Source organism: Apostichopus japonicus, chromosome 6 (assembly GCF_037975245.1).
Source record: "Apostichopus japonicus isolate 1M-3 chromosome 6, ASM3797524v1, whole genome shotgun sequence".
Lineage (NCBI taxonomy): Eukaryota > Metazoa > Echinodermata > Holothuroidea > Aspidochirotida > Stichopodidae > Apostichopus > Apostichopus japonicus.
Window position 1 is genome coordinate 3,171,922 of NC_092566.1, and position 20,996 is coordinate 3,192,917.

At 37.6% G+C, this 20,996-nt stretch overlaps 1 protein-coding gene across 3 annotated transcripts in view; it reads right to left on the reverse strand.

The window, feature by feature from the left end:
- LOC139968677 (NACHT domain- and WD repeat-containing protein 1-like) overlaps positions 1–20,996 on the reverse strand; it is a 129,281-nt gene that overhangs the window by 64,419 nt on the left and 43,866 nt on the right. For 2 of the 3 annotated variants that reach the window (XM_071972949.1, XM_071972951.1), the window contains exon 3: positions 10,404–10,769. In XM_071972949.1, the coding sequence (XP_071829050.1) occupies positions 10,404–10,494 (91 nt within the window). In that variant the 5' untranslated portion in view covers positions 10,495–10,769. Of the gene's footprint in view, positions 1–10,403; positions 10,770–16,425; positions 16,567–20,996 lie in introns of those variants that run through there. The other variant, XM_071972952.1, reaches the window with a different exon arrangement.

The following is a 20,996-nucleotide window of genomic DNA, read 5'->3' on the forward strand; positions in this document are numbered from 1 at the left end:
GGGGAAGCTTCACGACATGTGTACACAAACCACAAGCATTTTATATATATGCCTTCGTTTATAATGTGTATTAGCAAAATGATTAAGACAAGAAGAGGGAGGAAATGATGAAATTATAGAAACTTTGCAGCTATTATTAATGTTAATCCATGAAACAATAACATTCATGTCCAAGCGACACTTTACCTCTCTTTGTTACCCTCCATCAACATGATCGGATCAAACAGATCAATGGGGGGGGGGGAAGGACGATTGATCCTGGTGCCCTGTGTATCTTTCAGTTGCCCCCTTGTAATAAGCATTAAACTATATTGCTACTTCCCTCGAGTGATTAACAGTGTTGTGTTCATTTGACATAAAATTGATGGCAGAGTTACAAAGCATTCAATCTTGCTAATGTTTCATGACGTTGGAAGCACGAGTCCCATTAAATCTTCAGACATTCCCGAAAATAAGATGGGATGAGGCGATAAAACAAGTTCTGTCACCCCGTTGTAAACTTGATTCTTTTAAGTGCTCGATATCAGAGACGATTCCAGGTTTGTCAGTAGGACTGGTACGATATGTACATAGAATTGCAGTATCCTTCACCTCTGAATTAACACACAAAAAACCCCTAAATCATACCCTAATTTAGAAGGGGCTCCCAACATTCTATCCGATATCAGAGGCGATTCCAGCTTTGTCAGTAGGACTGGTACGATATGTACTGTACATAGAATTGCAGCATCCTTCACCTTGGAATTAACACACACATAAAAAAGACCTAAATCATACCCTAGTCTAGAAGGGGCTCTCAACATTCTATTTGATATCAGAGGTGATTCCAGCTATGTCAGTAAGACTGGTACGATATGTACATAGAATCGCAGCATCCTTCACCTCTGAATTAACACACACATAAAATAAGAACCTAAATCACACCCTAGTCTAGAAGGTTAGAGCTCTCAACATTCTATTCGATATCAGAGGCGATTTCAGCTTTGTCAGTAGGACTGGTACGATATGTACATAGAATTGCAGCATCCTTCACCTTGGGATTAACACACATATAAAAAAGAACCTAAATCATACCCTAGTCCAGAAGGTTAGAGCTCTCCAACATTTTATTCGATATCAGAGGCGATTCCAGCTTTGTCAGTAAGACTGGTATGATATGTACATAGACATTGACATGAATCATCCGATCACCTCGGAATTACAGAAACGTACATCACACGCTGTCTATTAAACATCTCCACAAGTGCTATAATTGATGCACTGGTTTTCTCCTTTATCCTACTGTGACACAACAGTATTTTTTGTTGTACCTTTTCCTTTTTGCTTTCCCAACAGCAAAAACTACAGAGTCATTTTACTAACCTTGCAAAATTGTGAGGGGGATCGTATATTGCAAGTCGGCAATGACTTAATAACGGGTATCGCAATAACGGTAATAACTAGTGTTACGGTTACATTCGTTCAACACGGCTACATACAGAACACTGTACTCAAAGCCGAAGACTTTATTGTTTGGCCTGGCGATGGGAGACCGCCATTTCTATAAAAGGTGGCTGTTACTAAAATCATAGGCTCTGCACTGTTTGTCAATATTAGAAAAAACATTCCACAGGTAGAATAAAATTATCAAAGGAATATTAAAATTGTACTTGGTACTAATAAATTAGTAAACGTTGATAATATAATGTAGTTAACATGTCTTTAAATGTTAAAATATGTCGAGTTTGGTACAGAAATTGTTCAACCCCTGTACAAAAGTCCATGTACATGAAGCTGTGGTTAGTACCATTATTTGACAGGGGTCACATAAGTTAGCTTTAAATAAAAACAAACATGGAAAGATATCTATATAACGAAAATAAATGCTTGGACGGTAGAAGACGTATAAGGAACACACATAGTTTCCATGTATTCTGAAGTAAACTTTCATTTGACTACTTACAAGCGAACCTGAGGCATTATGAGAAGAACCCCCGTGACAAATCTTACACGATAGGAATTAATCAGGTCAAACATCCAGAGTCTACGCATGCTAAGTTCTTCAAAACAGCCCTCAATTCCTTTCGGAAAACATTTCATACTGTACGTTTGATTTTTTACTTTGTACAGCTAGCCTCATTGAACTTCCCATCTTTTACATGAAGCAGACATGGGTGTGTGTGAGATGCAGGTTGGTGGGGTAACAGGGTAGGGTGTGTGTGAGATGCAGGTTGGTGGGGTAACAGGGTAGGGTGTGCGTGAGATGCAGGTTGGTGGGGTAACAGGGTAGGGTGTGTGTGAGATGCAGGTTGGTGGGGTAACAGGGTAGGGTGTGTGTGAGATGCAGGTTGGTGGGGTAACAGGGTAGGGTGTGTGTGTGATGCAGGTTGGTGGGGTAACAGGGTAGGGTGTGTGTGTGATGCAGGTTGCTGGGGTAACAGGGTAGAGTGTGCGTGTGTGACGCAGGTTGGTGGGGTAACAGGGTAGGGTGTGTGAGAGATGCAGGTTGGTGGGGTAACAGGGTAGGGTGTGTGTGTATTGCAGGTTGGTGGGGTAACAGGGTAGGGTGTGCGTGTGTGATGCAGGTTGGTGGGGTAACAGGGTAGGGTGTGCGTGTGTGATGCAGGTTGGTGGGGTAACAGGGTAGGGTGTGTGTGTGTGAGATGCAGGTTGGTGGGGTAACAGGGTAGGGTGTGTGTGTGATGCAGGTTGGTGGGGTAACAGGGTAGAGTGTGCGTGTGTGACGCAGGTTGGTGGGGTAACAGGGTAGGGTGTGTGAGAGATGCAGGTTGGTGGGGTAACAGGGTAGGGTGTGTGTGTATTGCAGGTTGGTGGGGTAACAGGGTAGGGTGTGCGTGTGTGATGCAGGTTGGTGGGGTAACAGGGTAGGGTGTGCGTGTGTGATGCAGGTTGGTGGGGTAACAGGGTAGGGTGTGTGTGTGTGAGATGCAGGTTGGTGGGGTAACAGGGTAGGGTGTGTGTGTGATGCAGGTTGGTGGGGTAACAGGGTAGAGTGTGCGTGTGTGATGCAGGTTGGTGGGGTAACAGGGAAGGGTGTGCGTGTGTGATGCAGGTTGGTGGGGTAACAGGGTAGGGTGTGCGTGTGTGACGCAGGTTGGTGGGGTAACAGGGTAGGGTGTGCGTGTGTGATGCAGGTTGGTGGGGTAACAGGGTAGGGTGTGCGTGTGTGATGCAGGTTGGTGGGGTAACAGGGTAGGGTGTGCGTGTGTGATGCAGGTTGGTGGGGTAACAGGGTAGGGTAACAAGAGGGGCTCTAGAGGGAGAGGGAGAGGAGAAGAGGGTTGAGTCAGTGCACCAACATGCTTTGTGCTGATCTATATAGGTTAATACTACACTCTACATCAAACAGTGTACATATGGCGTGACCTTGAGACTGAGCTTATTCCGAGCAATCAGCTTCTCATATCAACTCGGTCAATGAGAATGTTTGGATTATGCATTGATTTTTTCTTGAGGAGTACATACGCGATCTGACCCGAACAAAGATGCAGCTCGGCTTTTTTTCATTTCGAGCGCTCTCTCATTTGATCAAGTTGAGACAATTTCCAACTGTAGAAGGTCTTAATCTAATATCATTCCCTTCCAGGGAACCAATTATAATTATTGAAAACCTCAAGACATATTTTACTATCAAAACGAGAGTAGGTCAGGCTCAACATGCAAAAACCAGACCTTCGGCAACATGTACAGCGATCAGCGATCTGTGCTGTTCCTTCAGTGAGGTAGCACAGCTCTTTCACAACAGTTTATGTACATTATGCTGGCTTCCCGATGCAAAAGAACATGATCTGGGGATATATGATGCATGCATTGTCTGAGTCAAATAGCCTAAAGCTAAATAATATTGGATGAAGAATTAATTAGACTCCCCATCTATTTAATAAAAGAAAAAGAAAAACAGAAGATGAATAGATGATAATTCATGATCTTTTTCGGGATATGTTTCAAAGAAACTTGAATATTTGTGAGTTCTGTGTATATATATTGTATACTCCCTTACATCCAGTAAAGTCAAGATCTGTAGATAAGTGACTAGCTTTGGCATAAAATCTGTAATATATCTGCATAAAATCTGTAAGACAATCCTCATAACATCTCAGGAAATTTACTGCCATCCCGATATATGCAAATGAGCCTCTGTGTTCCAAGCTAGCAGCCTATAATTGTATGTTATTTGAGTGAGAAAACCGTCTAGCATAATATATTTTGTGTCATACCCAGAAACTAAATTCTCTTTTGGATACATGATACGTTGAACAGGTTATATGGGGAATAGGCAAGTTCAACAGGGGCTGCTCGAGTAATTTGATGTTTGTAACTGTATATGGTTACAAACATGGTTATAAACCGGTGCTGTGGCCGAGTGGATAAAGGCAGTGGCATTTGAAGCAATGAGGCTTAGCAATCGGGAGGCTCGGCAATTGGGAGGCCCTGGGTTCAATACCTGGCTGGGTCGCCTAATTTTTATTCCCAGGACGGATAAGGGTTTCAGGTTTTTCAGGAATTTACAAATTCGTTTGAAATCAGAGTTAGGGCTTAGAAAGTGGGTTAGGGATCCAGTTCCCATGAATATGAAGGATTGTTGTTCATAATCTGGGGTCAAAACTAGGAAAAAAGATTCAGAATATGTTTTTTGAAAAAGCATCACATGTTTGGAATCCAGGGATTTGATTGGCCAATGCCCACGTTCGTCCTGGGAAAAAAAAAATACGCGGCCGGGTCATAGCAAGGTGGGTTTTCATCCAAGAGCAATCTACTGTTTCCCATCTGAAATGACTTTTTAAATTACAAAGTTACCAAATTTGAGTTAAAAAGATGAATTGGAAGCCACCCGACATGTAAGTTGTACTCCAAAAGCCCTCGCTATATAAGCGTCATAAAATAACTGTTGATTATTATTATTAACTGCATGTGTAGGATTGTTGTGCGAGATTTCACGTTCACAGAATCATATCGTGACCTTTCCATATCGTACGTACTGTAGTTGATTTTGACTATACATCCATCACATTCCAGCATGTTTCTGTTCAAAGTTGCTTTCCTCCCGAGGGGAATCATAATATCCATTATTGCATCGCAAACTGCTACTCAAAATAGGCAAATTGTTATACAAATGTAAGGATCATTTATGGCAGTGTTCCTACATAGGAAAACACAGTCTTTTATATGAGACTAACATCAGAGCATCTTAAAAACAGCTATACAATATATTATAAACCTAAATTATCCCAATAAGAGAGGAGCTAAGTAAATCCTAAATTATTCCTCGTGAAAGCTGGTGTTTATAAGTATTTAACGTTTTATTTTTTGTCCTCTTGTATTGCTGGACATGCACTAATAAATCGTGTTGTCAGACGACATCGTCTCTTACAGTAGGTAGCTACAGCTGGTCCCCACCTCATTGTTACTCATGAACTTTATTTAAGAGACTTTATTAGCCTTAAGTAAGGACTGTCTTTGCCATCATATAGTGGCATACAGCTCAAAACTAACTGGGTTCGGGTATTAACGAACGAAGACACTTACCTGTCTCCTACTACACTAACGCACTTTCCTGATCTATCAAAACCCCACTGGTATCATTTTTGTACTGCTTCCTCGGTGACCTTGGTGACATACAATGCATTTTCTTGACCTAATAAATTCTAGTGACAACAGACATAGGCTTTCATATCACCCTAATATATATACGCCACGCAGAGCCCTCCATGCTCCACTATCGAGTACCATTTAATATCCACAAGACTTTGTCCATTCACTTTAAGTAAAAGTAATACTACCATACATCCATATGGTACCACTATTTTGTTTTCCTTTTTATTTTCGTCATCACGCTCATCTATTTGAAAAAGCATCTGTTGAGTTTTAACTTCTACTCCTTCTTGCTTGCATCCTGAATACCCCTTCCTTTCCTCACCACCTGGGCCCTCCCTACTCGATCCTAATTTGATGCTCACATTATTTAGTATCCATTAATCCAGAGTTAATTCGCTCTGTTTATACCCATATTACAGTGTATCCATACCTTATTGCTTCCCCCCCCCCTTCCGTCCTCTCCCCCTTTTATCATCTTCATCATCATGCACATCTATCTGACGAAGAAACTGTTGAATTTTAACTTCTACTCCATCTTGCTTGCATCCATCCTGATAAACAATTCTGCATCATTTCCTCGGTAAGGCTCAATGATCATTCAAGCAAGCACTAAATGCTTTCAAGAGGATATCATAATGGTGCAAATTTTTACTTCATTGCGAACATAATTCTACGCTGACTTGTTTGGAGCTTTGGCGAAGAAAAACAAAACAAACAAGAGCATCAATGATGCAGTATCTCAATACTGGAAGTTTAAATTTTGATTCCTAATTTCAAATCTTTGTGTCTCTACAATTATCAATATCAATCATGGTACAACAAATATATAACTTGCATTTAAGCTACTTTGCCACGAATAGTCTCTGCAGGTTACACTTTATCCTGCTAGTGTTGCCTTTAGCGCTCATTGCCTGTTTGTCGAAAGAACGACGTTGCAAGGTTTAGTAATGTCATAGAATACCTAAGAACTTGTTTTTTATGTGGTATCCTTCATCTTGGGTCAGTCTCTGTTGGACTTTTTGGTCATATAGTTTGACGTCAATGACAACGGCCAAATTAGAAGAGGCGAACAACTCGACCGTATTCTTGACGCCCGCCTTGAGAGCTAGGCCTATCAACCTACTGTATGTTACTGTAGACTGTAGTGGTGACTACCATCAAAACTGTGTCCACTTCCAAGTATCAAAACAACCCACGTTTTTCCATCTCAATTTTTCTGACATGAAGATTTCATGGATTTATGACTTGGAAAAAATAATGTAACAGAAGATTACAAGTTTTTATTTGAAAGTGATGGGTGGACTCCTCCTCCCCTCATAGCCATCTCAGTTCCTCTCCATTTTGTTATTTTATATTAATTCTTTGTACATTTGATGTCAAACATCACAGGTTCAAAAGAAAGCTAAACATACTTCTTATAACCTTATACATCTTATATCCTTATAAATAAAACATAACCTTATACAATTTTTATAGTCTTATAAAAGTTGTGATGCTATGGCCGGCTCCTCTTTTATACGTACCCATCAAACAAACATACCCTGGTCCTTCCTAGGAAAAGCTGTCTGAACACCAGTACAATGCTAATGTGGCTATCACTGAAAGCCTAATAATAGTAATACTAGTACTAATAGGCCTAGGCTAGGCCTATATATATTTTATACATTAGGCCAATGCCTAAGTAGCCTTCAGTAGTACAAAGATGTGTACACGTAATTATACAAAAATACATGAAGGGCAATCAAACAAACTTATCATGGCCCTTGCTCTGAAAAGCTACCTGAACCCCAGTACTATCCTTAAATGTATGTTACAAAAACGAAGGCCTAATATTAATTAAATGCACTACGTAAAATTCAAAAGTACACAATATGTATATGCATTCAGCATGCAATACACTACCTTGCGTACCTAACTACAGTAAAGAAATTGGTCGCGAGGGTAGCCATTTTCGTATAACATGTAGCTGTCCATGAGTCATAGCCAATCTGCTATAAACCAGACTTGGAGGCGGGGCTTAATCATAAAAAACGGACCTTTTTACTAAAAGTAGGGGCGGCAGCTCAGTGTTGTTTTAAGAAAGAAAAATCATTTAAACATCAAATAAAGCAAATAAAAGCCATAAAATGTCATTTACAGCTAGTAAAAGTTTTATTCATACCTACCTGTAAAAACAAATGGAAGTTTAAAATGTTAATAAAAAATATAATAAATAGGACCCTATCTTAGACGATACCACTGTTAAAAGACAATTTTATTCTATTCTCTTTCATAAAACATTAGACTGCAGATAACAAACCAATCGCTGAGAAGTAATATGTCACGTGCCCATAATAAACCATAGACATCGAATAATAATTAACAAATGAGCAGGAAAACGTGGGGAAAAGTTCCCTACAAACAAGTTTCGGAGCGTGTGCAAAAACGTTCTGGTTCAATCGTTTTGCAGTCCGATTTGGCCCGATTTCGACATAAATCGGTGAAAAAGTCATAGAATGAGATAAAATTCTCGAATAAAAAATAGTAACTTTTGTTGGTCTATATGATATATTCTTGCTCTGGAAATTCCAGAGAAAAAGAGCTTTGTATGAAGACGCTGAAAAATTTTTAAGAGAAGAGAGAGTCCCACTTACTGTTACAATATCTCTATACATGTAATGTATTGAGATAAAAACCACTATCGTCCCAGTTTTGGCCTTGACACGATGCCAAACGAAACGAAATAAAAAGGTAAGAGAAGAGAGGAGGGGAAAAATATAACTGGTGCGGATGATCTGAGAGGAATCAAAGATCATATAAAGTATTGAGATATTGGAATATTATTCCAATCACCTGGGATGACAATGGTAGTAGTAGTTTTTGTTTTTATTCTAAAATTATAATGTTTGAATTTCAATTAACATCAGCCATTGATACATTTTCATACTTTTACCTCCATATTTAACAAAGATATTTCAAATTTTTGGGGGCCAAAATTAAGGTTAATGTCCAAAATTCTGGTTAACCCCGAGGGCGAATGGACGGTTTCTTTTGATAAGTATGTACTAGTAGCTCCCAATCCTACATAGTTGCCAATAGTACTTGATGGTCTGATTAGGATTTCTTTCATTTTTTTTTATTAATATATATTTACAGTTCACAGAATTTTCTTGTGCAATTTTTTTTTTGTAGTTACACATTAATGTCAGACTTTTTCAACACTGTGCTGTGGCAGATTCTGGATGTCTCGTTACAGGAGGCGTGGGAGACGAGTATGGGTCATATACACACACAAAGAATTGCTAGATGCTAGAGCCAGGTAAATACGGTAATGCATAAGGTTATATGAGGTGAGGGAGTACACGCTGTGAACACTAATGTGTACAGGTAATAACTACACCGTATCAAGAAAACACTTGTTAAAGTAAGGAATGCCTGTGCATAAATCTTTAAACCACACAACCAGAGGTCTCCGTAATTGATCTTTCCCCACACATAGATAAGAAAAATAACCTTAACCTTTTAACAACGCTGTAAAAATACCTTCGGAAAGAAACCATGACCATTTAATCTTTTCCTTCCAACTTGGTCCTTTATTGAAGGATTTCCCTATTTTATCTGGTATCACAGTTCCTTTGCCAATCAGATGCAGACAATTACCCAATAACAAAAGGAAAATACAATCACCTTCCTTCCTTCCTCCCATTTTATATCAATAAAAAACTTTAAAAAAGAGAGAAAATCTTAATTACCATAATTTAAAATGAGTTTGTAATGGCTCTGATATCTCTTGGGTTGTTTCACCGGCAGGAACAATTACAAAATATGGGTCTATGGTTTCTCTCCTATTATTCCCATTTTTTTGTCTGGTTTTTTGGTTCTTTTGTTGATGTTCTTGTCTTTTTTCTTTTCTCTGATTTTGAGAGAGACAATGATAATCTACAGCTAATTAATAAGACTTAAATGAGTCATGCTTTGTAAAAGAATTTCAGCTATTTGTGACACCCTTGGAAGATCAAATAAACACTGATACGGCTTTGTCTGACTGCTGCACATATGAAAGAGATTCATAAGGTTTCTCTACAATATAACCATTCGCTTAAACATATGTGCTATTCCTTGATACTGTTAAAGTAAAATATTCTACAGTATCATTGTAAGTCCTCATGAAGTAACATTGAAATAGATGTATACTTTAAAGTCTTTTTTAAAATCTTCTACTTTGTAGTCATTACTTAAAAAAAAAGATATGTTATTCTTGCATACTACAGCAAACTTCCATCTATATCACATGAAATTTGCATGACAATAGAAAGAGGAAGGCGGGAGGCAGTGGTGTGTGCATGGGGGAGGGGTAAGGGCATGGGGGACTATTGTCAGTAGGGGTAATTGGTTCAGTCGGGGGATATTCTAAATTCAGCATGTGGAGAATTAAGATTCTGCTACTGTTCTACACTGGTGCACTTACAGACCTAAGTTATTGTCTTAATATGGCTCAAGATTATGCAGTATTTGACATCTAAATTTTAATTTTTAAAATCCTTCCAGCACCTTTCAAATTCTGTGCAAGCCACTAAGGGAGAGGAAAAGAGGGGAGAGGGGGGACAGAAGAACAAGAATATGTCACATTCTGTTAGCAGGGAACAGAATATTCTCAAAGCTGTATTACAAAATCACATGCATGTTTCAGCCCCATGAGAGGCCATTATCTCTGCAGTAAGAATGCACACACGGGCTTGTCATTTACAATTCATTACAAATAGAGACGTTTCGTCTCCGTCGTATTACATCAAACAAGAAGTTCATCGTGTCTCAGAGATGTCACCTACCTGATTTCGTGCAGCTGAAAACTACTTTGACAAGTCGAGAGGGTTTCGGTGGCAAGTCTGTCAGACGGCCACGATATATCTTATCCATCATATTGGCTGCAGTTGCCTTTCGAGAACTTTTATCTCATCTACGGTTCACAAAAAACAGAGTCGCAATGTCCTTAAAACTTGATCAGCGGATTCTTCCTGAAATCATTCAACCGTAGCAGGCCGGGCCTCATCACTACGACGACGACGAAGACGTAGATACTTTTGGGGTTTTTTCTCGGTAGATATGTGCTGCCTGTACTGTACTACAGGCTGCTGTCCTCAAATCTAGAATATCATTTCAGCGGACATGTCACCAGAGCGCTGTCCAGATAAATCCTGCAGAATAAATAAAACGGTATAAAAACATTAAAAAAAGAAGATAAAAAACCAGAATAGTGCAAACATTTCCCAATCGCAGCTGAACAATGAATTTTACCAAAGATTAACTATTCCAATTCCCTGTGGTAGTACGACAGCTAGCATATGTAGCCTTTTATTCCTGTATTGTCGAAGTGTTGATTAAACTCAGTGTCATTTACTTTTGCTTGTTAGACTGAACTTTTCTCCAGTGTATTAGCCATTGATTTGTAGCATTTCAACGGTTTCAAACAGTTTTTCAGCCCGAGGAAGAAAACCACTCGAGCAGAGGTTGATGAACTGAGCAGATGTACTTTAAACTGTATGACATTAGTACATGTATGTCTACAAAGAAACTAGATATACATGTACTGATGTAAAGCAACCATCATCAAATTCACCACATTGTCAGACACCCCACTTTTTATCACAAGATAAAAATTTGCATCACTTCGCAGAACCATGGTCTATGATCTTCTTAGTGATAGACGACGTCAGCCTTGCACAGCTATTCGGTTACAAAAAAAGAAAAAGAAAAAAAAAAGAATTGCTGAGAATACCATATGGATACATAGTATATTGACATAGACTACATGTCTCTTGTGTTTGGTCAGATATAAAGTATAGTATTCTTTTTTGTTCTTATCATTCTTACTTCTTAAACTTGTGGTTGGTTTTTTTTAATTTACACCCTCAAATAATTAGGGTTCACACATGTAACATTCTGAAAAAACACAAAACTTGTGTGTTAACAAAAGCTGTGAGCAGTTAATTGCTCCTTTAAAAGCTGTGTCTGAATACCACTTTAGAGTTACAGAAATTACACATTTTACCACACTGCCATGGAATTTATACATTGACAGCTTACCAAAACTGCTCAATACATGCCTCAGTATATTACACATTTTACCACCCTGCCATGGAAGTTATACACTGACAGCTTACCAAAACTGCTCAATACATGCCTGAGCAGTATATTAGCAAGTGCAGGTAATTCACATGGTACAAGCTGGCAATTCCCCCTCCCCCCCGACTATTAGGATGGGATATGAACATACACAGCACTACAAATTCAGAGCAGACCTTAAAAAGTGAATTAATTACTGAGTTGCCTTGAGATGTCAGAGAGAGTGCAAACGTTCACGTATCCATTAGTAATATCTGGCTACTTTACTGTCTCTTTCACTGTACAAAACTGACTTCATCTCCTTGATGACATTTCAAAAAATCTAATCTATACTCTGGTGGTCTCCTCACTGTCTGGTCATAATAATGTAGGTTTACAGTATCCAGAAAAGAAAACACTTTTAAACTATCAACGCTAGCACTTTCAAAATCCTGACATTGGGCAATACTAGATGAATTTTTAAAAGCTCACAAATGTCATCATGGATTATATAATAATCTTCACATTAGCAATGTGTTACAAAAACCAAAATTAGTCTACCACTTGATATTTCTGCTTTAATGACCCTCTATATATATATATAATATATATAAAACATATCACCTGATAGTACCATGCAACTTTTACATTATCTGAGAATTTACGTTGGATTCATTTCTTATTCCACTGAGGATTTAGGCTTTTGGGAATAATATAGATCAGATAACAAAGCATTATGTTTTCTGATATGCTTTTTTTATTGCAGATATATGAAAATTGCTGCTATAACTTCACTCAAAGTGGAACAAAAAAGAAGACATGATAAATAATGATTATGAAGCCTAAAAGAAGAAATCTATTTCTGAGAAATATGAAGTGACTGTACCATCCAACTGTAATATACGATTTAAATTTAAAAAATTAAAAATTGAAAAAAAGTCTGAAAAATATCTTACTGATAAGAAACCAGCTTTATAATCCTCAAAGCAATGACCCCCTTTCTCTCTCTATATATATATATGTATATATTCTCTCTCTGTATATATATATATATATATATATATATATATATACCATAGTATATAAAGTTCAGTAATAGCAGTATAGTGCTCAATACAACTGGTGCAGAGCTATATTACATACAGTATGCATGAACACGGTATTCCATCGTTCCAACTCAGAGTTTCACGCACACATTGACTTCTTTTCACTGCGGCAATCATCAGGCAACTGATTCTTGCGAGGACGTCATGGCAACCATTCAAAGAAACCCCTGTTCGCCCCCAAAGGTAATAGCTGTTCTTGCAAGATTCAGTTGCCTGATGTTCGCCGCAGTGCAAAGAACTCAATGTGTGCGTGAAAACTCTGAGTTGCTACGTGATGGCATAGCATGTTTATATATCTATGTATACATAATATACACTTCACTGGTTATATCATAAAATAAATACATACATGTACATTTTTCACCTGAGTGGGTTTCTCACAAATCAATAATTACAATGTAACTAAAACGACTCAAAGATCACTCGACAGGTAAATATTTTGTGAATTTTGAAAACTTGGTAAATCTTGGCATCAACTTATAAGCGGTACGGCTGAGGTCAAAATATATTCACAATGGAAGTACGGTAAGTACCAATGAATAATCAAGTGTAGTCGTACACGACACTATTCATTGTTTGTCAGCAACTTTCCAACGATGTAGAACAAACACTCGACATCTGCTGCAAAAATTACTCGTCAACGTCAAAAAAGCAAATATACTACGGTAAAAAGTCTAAAAACTCTATTACAATACTACAGAACACCTGTAACAGCAGATGTTCTTCAACAAACAGTTGTTTGAAAATTTAACTTAAAAAAAAAAGCATTTCAAAAACATGTCACTCAGCTTATCCAATTTTGGCACTTCTCGTTGTCATTAGTAGTTTTCTCAATTTTACGAATTTGTAGAAAGCCGTAGACATATCATACCCTTTCAGGCATATATATGTTTTCATTTCAAAGTAAGAAATACAACAACAAAAAGAAAGTCATCTTTGAAATGACTTTAATGAAGACAGCGCAGATAGCGACAACCTTCAATTTCAAGTTCAATTTCTAATTTAGATCATACGGCCCATGTAACCTACCTGTCGAGTAATACAACTCCTGATCAGCTAATGGGTTCTAAAACCGACTTCCATTTAGAAAGAGGCCAGTTTATCACAGTAATACGCGTCATTAAATCATATCTCTGTTATTTAAAGTGCGCACATTGTTGACGCGCAAGAGACTTCTTTCTAAGTACCGCCGAAAAGCAGATACCGTAGATTAATAAACAGGCTAATGTGAGCGCTTGTTTGAGAAATACAAAACTCTGGGATTTTCCTGATGCTGCTTAGGGTAGAATTAGAAACAGATTATTATGATCGCAATGTATTATGATGATGTCACGACGAATGTACGAACAAGACAGGAAATGTAAACTTTAAAAAAAGGACTCTTCATTTTGTAAAGCTATGGTTTTTGGGGAGTAGTCCATTTTTAAAACTTGTTATAGATCAACATTTTATAATATGACTAGGAAACGACAAACCAGACTCCCCAAAACTTACTGCTTTGGGGATTTACCAGCGAAGATAATTACCTGTTCCCCACGCCATATCTGCACTTTCCGATCAACTTAAACTATACCAGGGATGAGCCTGGGGTAAAAAAAAAATCACGGAACTTTGCAAAAATTGCGGTATAGGCTCCAGTTTGCGTATGCTACAGTGTGTTAGGATAATAGTTTTTGACCCCGAGGTAGAATAGAAATCACGGATATTCCGCGAATTCACGGAAAATGCTCATGCCTGCTATACACTTGGATCTGCGCCCTCGCTCCCTGAGCACCTCCCACTTACTCCTCCTTCAAAATGACAAAACCCGACTTGCTAAGTAACACAGTTTCGCAAGTAAAGGTAAAAAGAAACAAAAACCCAGGGAGGACTTGAAAGGAATTTCTTGGGTAGGACTATTAGTAACATGAATAAAAATTACAATAATGCATCTCCATAGCAACCCTATTAAGAAAGAAGCCAACCATATTTTTCTACAGATCAATTCTTCATTAATGTACAGAAAGTATTTTAATGATATACAGGATGGTACCTCAGCTGAGTTACTAAAATTAATTAAGTTTAGACTTTAGAGACAGATTAGATCAGTAGAGGTCAATGTTACAGACCATAGAGGTCTGCCTACTGAAACTGATATCTTCTGTTTCGATGCATGTCAGCCAAGTGTGTAAAATAAAACAGGTCTATCATTTTCACATCTATTATAATTTCATACCTTCTGCTCACTCATGTGACATGAAAATTGCATAAACATCAGTCTAGATTACACAGGCTCTCTAGTGGATAAGCAGTTTGCTAACAGTTTTATTTTATTTAGATTACAAGAGAATAGAAACTTAAATAATACAATATTAAACAATTGTTTCCGTGTGTTCATTCTGATTTCTAATGATAAACTATGAAAATTATAAAACTTACTGGTTTATATATTTCATGTAAGAAAAAACGAACGCATGGGCGAGAGTGTACACTAAAAACAGCCCCCAAAAACACCCTTCCCTACAAGAAAAGGATACTTATCAGGCTGGAAAAGATTCTTGGAAGTGCAGAAGTCCTGATAGGAAACTTCTAGAGTATAAATCCAAGGTAATCCGGGCGAATTTTGCGAAAATTTTTCTAACTCCGAAAAACACAGTGAGACACTTTGTGGGTAGAAAAATGAAGGAAGGCCATTAGGGTCAGTGAGGGTGTACAGTGTTAAAAGATTACCAGGGCATTCTAGACACGGTAGAATGCGGTGCATAGGTTGTGGGGAGACAGGTAAGTGGGGAACGAAGTAAATTTAATTATTTTTTTAAAGAAGAGTAGAATTTGAGGGGAAAATAATCAGGCTGTTCAACAGATACAGTACCCTTAATTATAACAAAGTAGGACATCTAAAGAGAGGAAAATATTGATGTTGCTCACTGTAGGTAGACTATAGAGTGTATATGTCAAATGGAGGCAGGTACAAGATGATGATGATTACCCTACTTCTGGGTATAAAACAAAATGTTCAACTTCCAAAAACTTGGAATTACAGGCTTAATTAATTCAAACAATCTGCCACTAAGTTGCATACTCAACGTACAGAGTATTAGTTACACCCAGTTTTGTTTATATGTGATTCTTAGCCTGCAAGTGTTGCTGTCACAATTATATTCTTTCATTCATATCAAAGTAAATAAAAATGTTTCCAGATCAGTTTTCCAACCCACCTTCCACCCACCCACCCACTTACTAATTCCTATAAACTAGTTCTGCAGCACAAAAAGTAAAATACACCAACAGAATTAATTATGCCCAATACCAATAGCCTGCACTTGGACTGTACATAACAAAATTCTATTGAGTAGGCTAGGTTTCAAATGTTCCCAGATTAGTTTTGTTATCCAACTTCTCTCCCACCTTCTTTCTTGTACAGTAATTACACATAGGGAAATACATGGGTGGATTTAGAAAATATCCCTAGCCTGTAGTTTTCTACCATACAATATAATAGTACATCAATTGTGCTACGACTGGTATTGTTACCCACCCACCCACCCTCCCATCATTGTCATTCTCTCTCATTCTTTCTAATACTTTTAAAAACCACACCACTAAAATACCTAAATTACCACATTACCTATAAATACAGCTTGGCCGATATGATTGTTTTTACCTCAAAACGATGCACGGCCAATCCATCCGCATTTGTTTACACCATTCTTGGTGCCCTAGTTAATAATATTCTTCAATCCTTCAGGAAACATTATAGAAAAAGTATTCCGTGAGGCACAGGTTCAAAAAGTTATCTTCAAAATCCCTCTGTTACATTGAAATCACACTTGAGATGTCCTCCAGCAAGAGAAGCAGTTATATTCCTCCTCGAATCCCTGCGAGTAAATATCCACCCCAAGACGACTACTTGCCCGACCAATGACCATCTGTTCAACACCGAGCATATACATATATATATATATATATATATATATATATATATATAGAGTCTCTCAGAGCTATCTAACGAGACGCAGTGTTGTGTCAATTGCTCTACGCTCCGTTTAAATAAATTAGCCAACAAACACAAACTTAAGATTGGCCTTGGGAACCTCTCGCAAATTAATTTCAGGCAGTTTATTTCAAACTATTCCCATGGCTGCCTTCCAGCGGTTTTTTCTTCTTCCATGAGTTTTTCCCACTACTAATCATGTACACAATATCAACACACAACGACAAGGCACTGGTGCCCGTACAGTTTAAGGGGGAAATGAGAAGTTAGTCACATTAAATCTGCGACAATTACTTTTGATGGGAAGGATTCTACGCTGAAAGGGAAACAGGGGTCACCTTTGATTGGTTTACTATCTAAGTGATGGACTAAGTATTAAGTGTTATAACACCTGAATGGGTCACATGTGTTTAGAACTATACAGCAGCAAGCACCATTAGACCTACTGAAAATATCACCTCAAAATAATCAATAATTTTGTGCTGTATTTGTCACACACAAAAAAAATCTTGGTTCTACCAACCTCCAAACCCTCCCCCCCCCCCTCAAAGGGAAAAAATAAATGGAGGAATTGATAAAAAATGTGCACAAAAATCTCCATATATTAAGACCTCGAGTTAAACTTGCGGATTACAAAATAAATGAATTCGTCGCAATTTTGGTGGGCATTGTACTGTACTTCCACTAGAAAAGAAGGAAAAACGGAACTAAAATGATCGCAAAATTGCCACAGAAACGACAGCAGGAATATCGTGCAACTGTACGCCGATTCTGTACTTTTACAGTTTGATTCTAACTCGGTTGCCGGTACTTTATCCTCTTCCACATGGATTTGTACTCGGTTTATTACGAGTACTCAGGACATTTTAGGACTCTATAAAAAGTATAAATCCTGGTCCAAGATTAAGTTCTCATACCCATTACTCCATCCTTAGAACCTTGTACTCATACCTACACCAAGGGATAATCCCACTCGTATGTACTATACTCATGCTGTTGCATCTGGTGAATATATATATACATTTATTAGCTTTTACTCTCACATCATTTCCAAAAGGAAAAGGTCCAGCTCTTAACGGACGTTGTGAGTATACTATAGCTATTTTCAAGTAATTGATAACGAGTACTCTTTATTTTTTAATTGAGGTACAATTAAAATAAAAACTAAAAGTCAGGGAAAAAATATTTAATGGTCTTTCAATCTTACAAGATTTCAAAATTTCTGCACTGATGACCAAAATTTAGTTGTTTACATCAAATTCAGATTGTATTATAACTCAATACCTCCATCAAATAGTTAAGTTAAGAATGATAAATTGGTATCACCTCCCAAAGCTGGTGTTCTATTCACCGAACCTACACATCTCTCCTTACAGTGTACCTATTGCTGTTCTATTCACCAACCTAATCATCTCTCCTACAGTAAACATCTTGCTGTTCTATTCACCAAACCTACGCATCTCTCCTGCAGTGTACATATTGGTGTTCTATTCACCAAACCTTCACATCACTCCTATAGTGTACATATTGCTGATCTATTCACTAAACCTACACATCTCTCCTAGAGTGTACATATTGCTGATCTATTCACCAAACCTAAACACATCTCTCCTACAGTGTACATATTGGTGTGCTATTCACCAAACCTACACAAATCTCCTACAGTAGACATATTGCTGTTCTATTCACCAAACCTAAACACATCTCTCCTACAGGGTACATATCCGTCATTATTAGTTGTTTTGCTAGAGTTTTGGGGGCAACCAAGTTCGCTGTTCGGACAACCAAAATGCAATTCATGGTGGTCCCAGAGAAAGAAAATCTGTAAAAATTTTGCCCTGATAGTGATATGGAAAGTTTAAAGTTGCACGAATGCAAATATATTAAACAGATCAGAAGTGAAATCAATATGCAATACGGAAAGTGAAATTGCAGGAAATAACTCGTACAGCTGTCAAGAATGTGAAAGATGTTTCTTTTAAAATCAGGATTAGTCACTGTAAATCTCTATTTAAAGCTGCATACTGTGTTGAATTTAGGTTCTACATTTACATATTTTAGTCTACATAAGCTACGTAATTTAGAACAAAATCTACATATTGTAGTACATATCTACCATACTCAATCAATGTCAAAGGAAAAAGGCAAGTTACGGCTAACTTAGAAACATAATCATAAGGAGCAGAAGTTGGGCATCAATATCAAACAATAGAGATTATCTCAGTAGTCTACCAGTGTGAAAGTTCAGACAACCCTCCCTCTCCCCCCCCCCCCAAAATAACATTGTTTTACGCAGATGCACGTACTGGCTGCCGGATCCTGCATGCACGCAGCCTCTTCAACACAGTGCCAAACACAGTACCTATTAACACAGTGCCTGCCTTACAATACAGTAAATGAAAATAGGGATAACCTTCACCAATTTTTGTAAACTATTAAAAGAAAACACAATGCAATCAACTTTATGAGACACAATTTTTTTATGGGACTAATTACTCAGTGATTAGTGGTTATAAACCAACAGGATGTCTAATAACCTCATAGATGTCTTGAATAGGTAAATAAAACTCACAGTTATGAATATCCAATTATCCATAACGATTCCATGGGTTGATCAGAATACTGCCGTGTTAGAAATCAAAGCAAACTAATACAGTTTAAGGGGAAACTGCTTTAATATAGTCAGTCAATTGACACAAAATTTGTTAAAATAGAATATATGCGCATACATAGTACAGGAAGTGTGACAGAAAGGCGATTTAAATTTGGTTCATTTTAAGAGTAGTTCCTACTTACCATGGTCTGGAATCTAGATTTTAGGAACTAAACTTAATCCACCTATAAAACATCTCCACTTTGCCTACACGGTTCGACTCTGTGATAACTATACCATACCACGAGAGCCAATCAATTGTAGCTATTTTCAATTTGAATATGCATATAAATTAACTGTATGACTATGCTTACTACAGCCACCAATCACAACCAATGTTTGCCAACATTTAGATCTATGCTAGCCTATATGTCTCAGTTCTCCGTACTGGGTACTGTATACAATTTATCACGAGTTGGTGAAAATTCGATTTGCTTCGATCAGCCAATCGCACTGGTGATGTGAATGTAGTTGACAATTAATCATGAATCATTTGCGGAACAATTTTTATAAGTGGAATAGAGCAATTTGTGGTGGAATCTTTCAGCATACCCTGGCCCAAAGGAATCAGGAAAATTTCAAAAGTTACAATATGTTTGGATATTTACCACAGAAGAAATTACCTGTCTCCTCAGTACCTTAGCACTCTGGCTTACCATATCTACAGTGATCTGGTCACCTTTACCCCCCCCCTTTTTTACTCCCCTTGTGACTTATCAATTCTGGTCAATGCATCATTGCATCCCCTCTTTTTCATTCTACCACCCAAAGTATCTAAAACTGTCTATGGCAAAAGTTATCAGATTTTCCCACACATGTTAGAGTACGAATATTGTGACGGGACAGGTAAGTGAGTAAGCAAACTAAATATATGAATTACACCATGCATGCAGGGTAAATTCAAAACTATTAGCACACACATTAAAGTATACATCCTAATAGCATATATAAAGTAAAACTACATACTGTAAATGGTGGTTCATTGTTTTACTGCATCTTCCATCTAACCGAAATTTGTCACGTCCCCAAAGAGCATCTTATGTCAATAAACTGCTTTAATGGTATGCAGCTCCTCCCTTTTAACATTCACTTAAGAGTCAAGTAATATTACATTTGAGGTTTGAACAGAAAGGTTACGTTCGACAATTGACACTAGAAGTGCATGCTTGCCCCTTCAGAAACTCAAAAAACAAAGCTCTTATGATCAATCAAAACCATGCTGGAACATTTTGCTACTTCTATTCATACAATTTTTTTTTAAATTTTTTCCTAATTTTTTTTAATGGTTTTCTCTAAAAGCATAAAAGCCCTGGTAATACATTTTGCTAGTTACCTTCATACAAAACCACTGTCATTTTTGGTTTCTTAAAATTTGTTTTCTTAATTTTTTTCTAATAAAAGCATTTTTCATACTTCAAGGTTGTCCATTTTACATGCTGCTTTTCACATGTTTTTCTTTTCTTTTTCTCTTGCCTTATTTTTCCTTCTCTTTCTCGTTGATTATTTGATAAATTCACTTCATCCGTCAATCTGCCACACTGCCTCCTATCTTGTAAATTATACAATGTTAATCTAATAACGAAGCCAC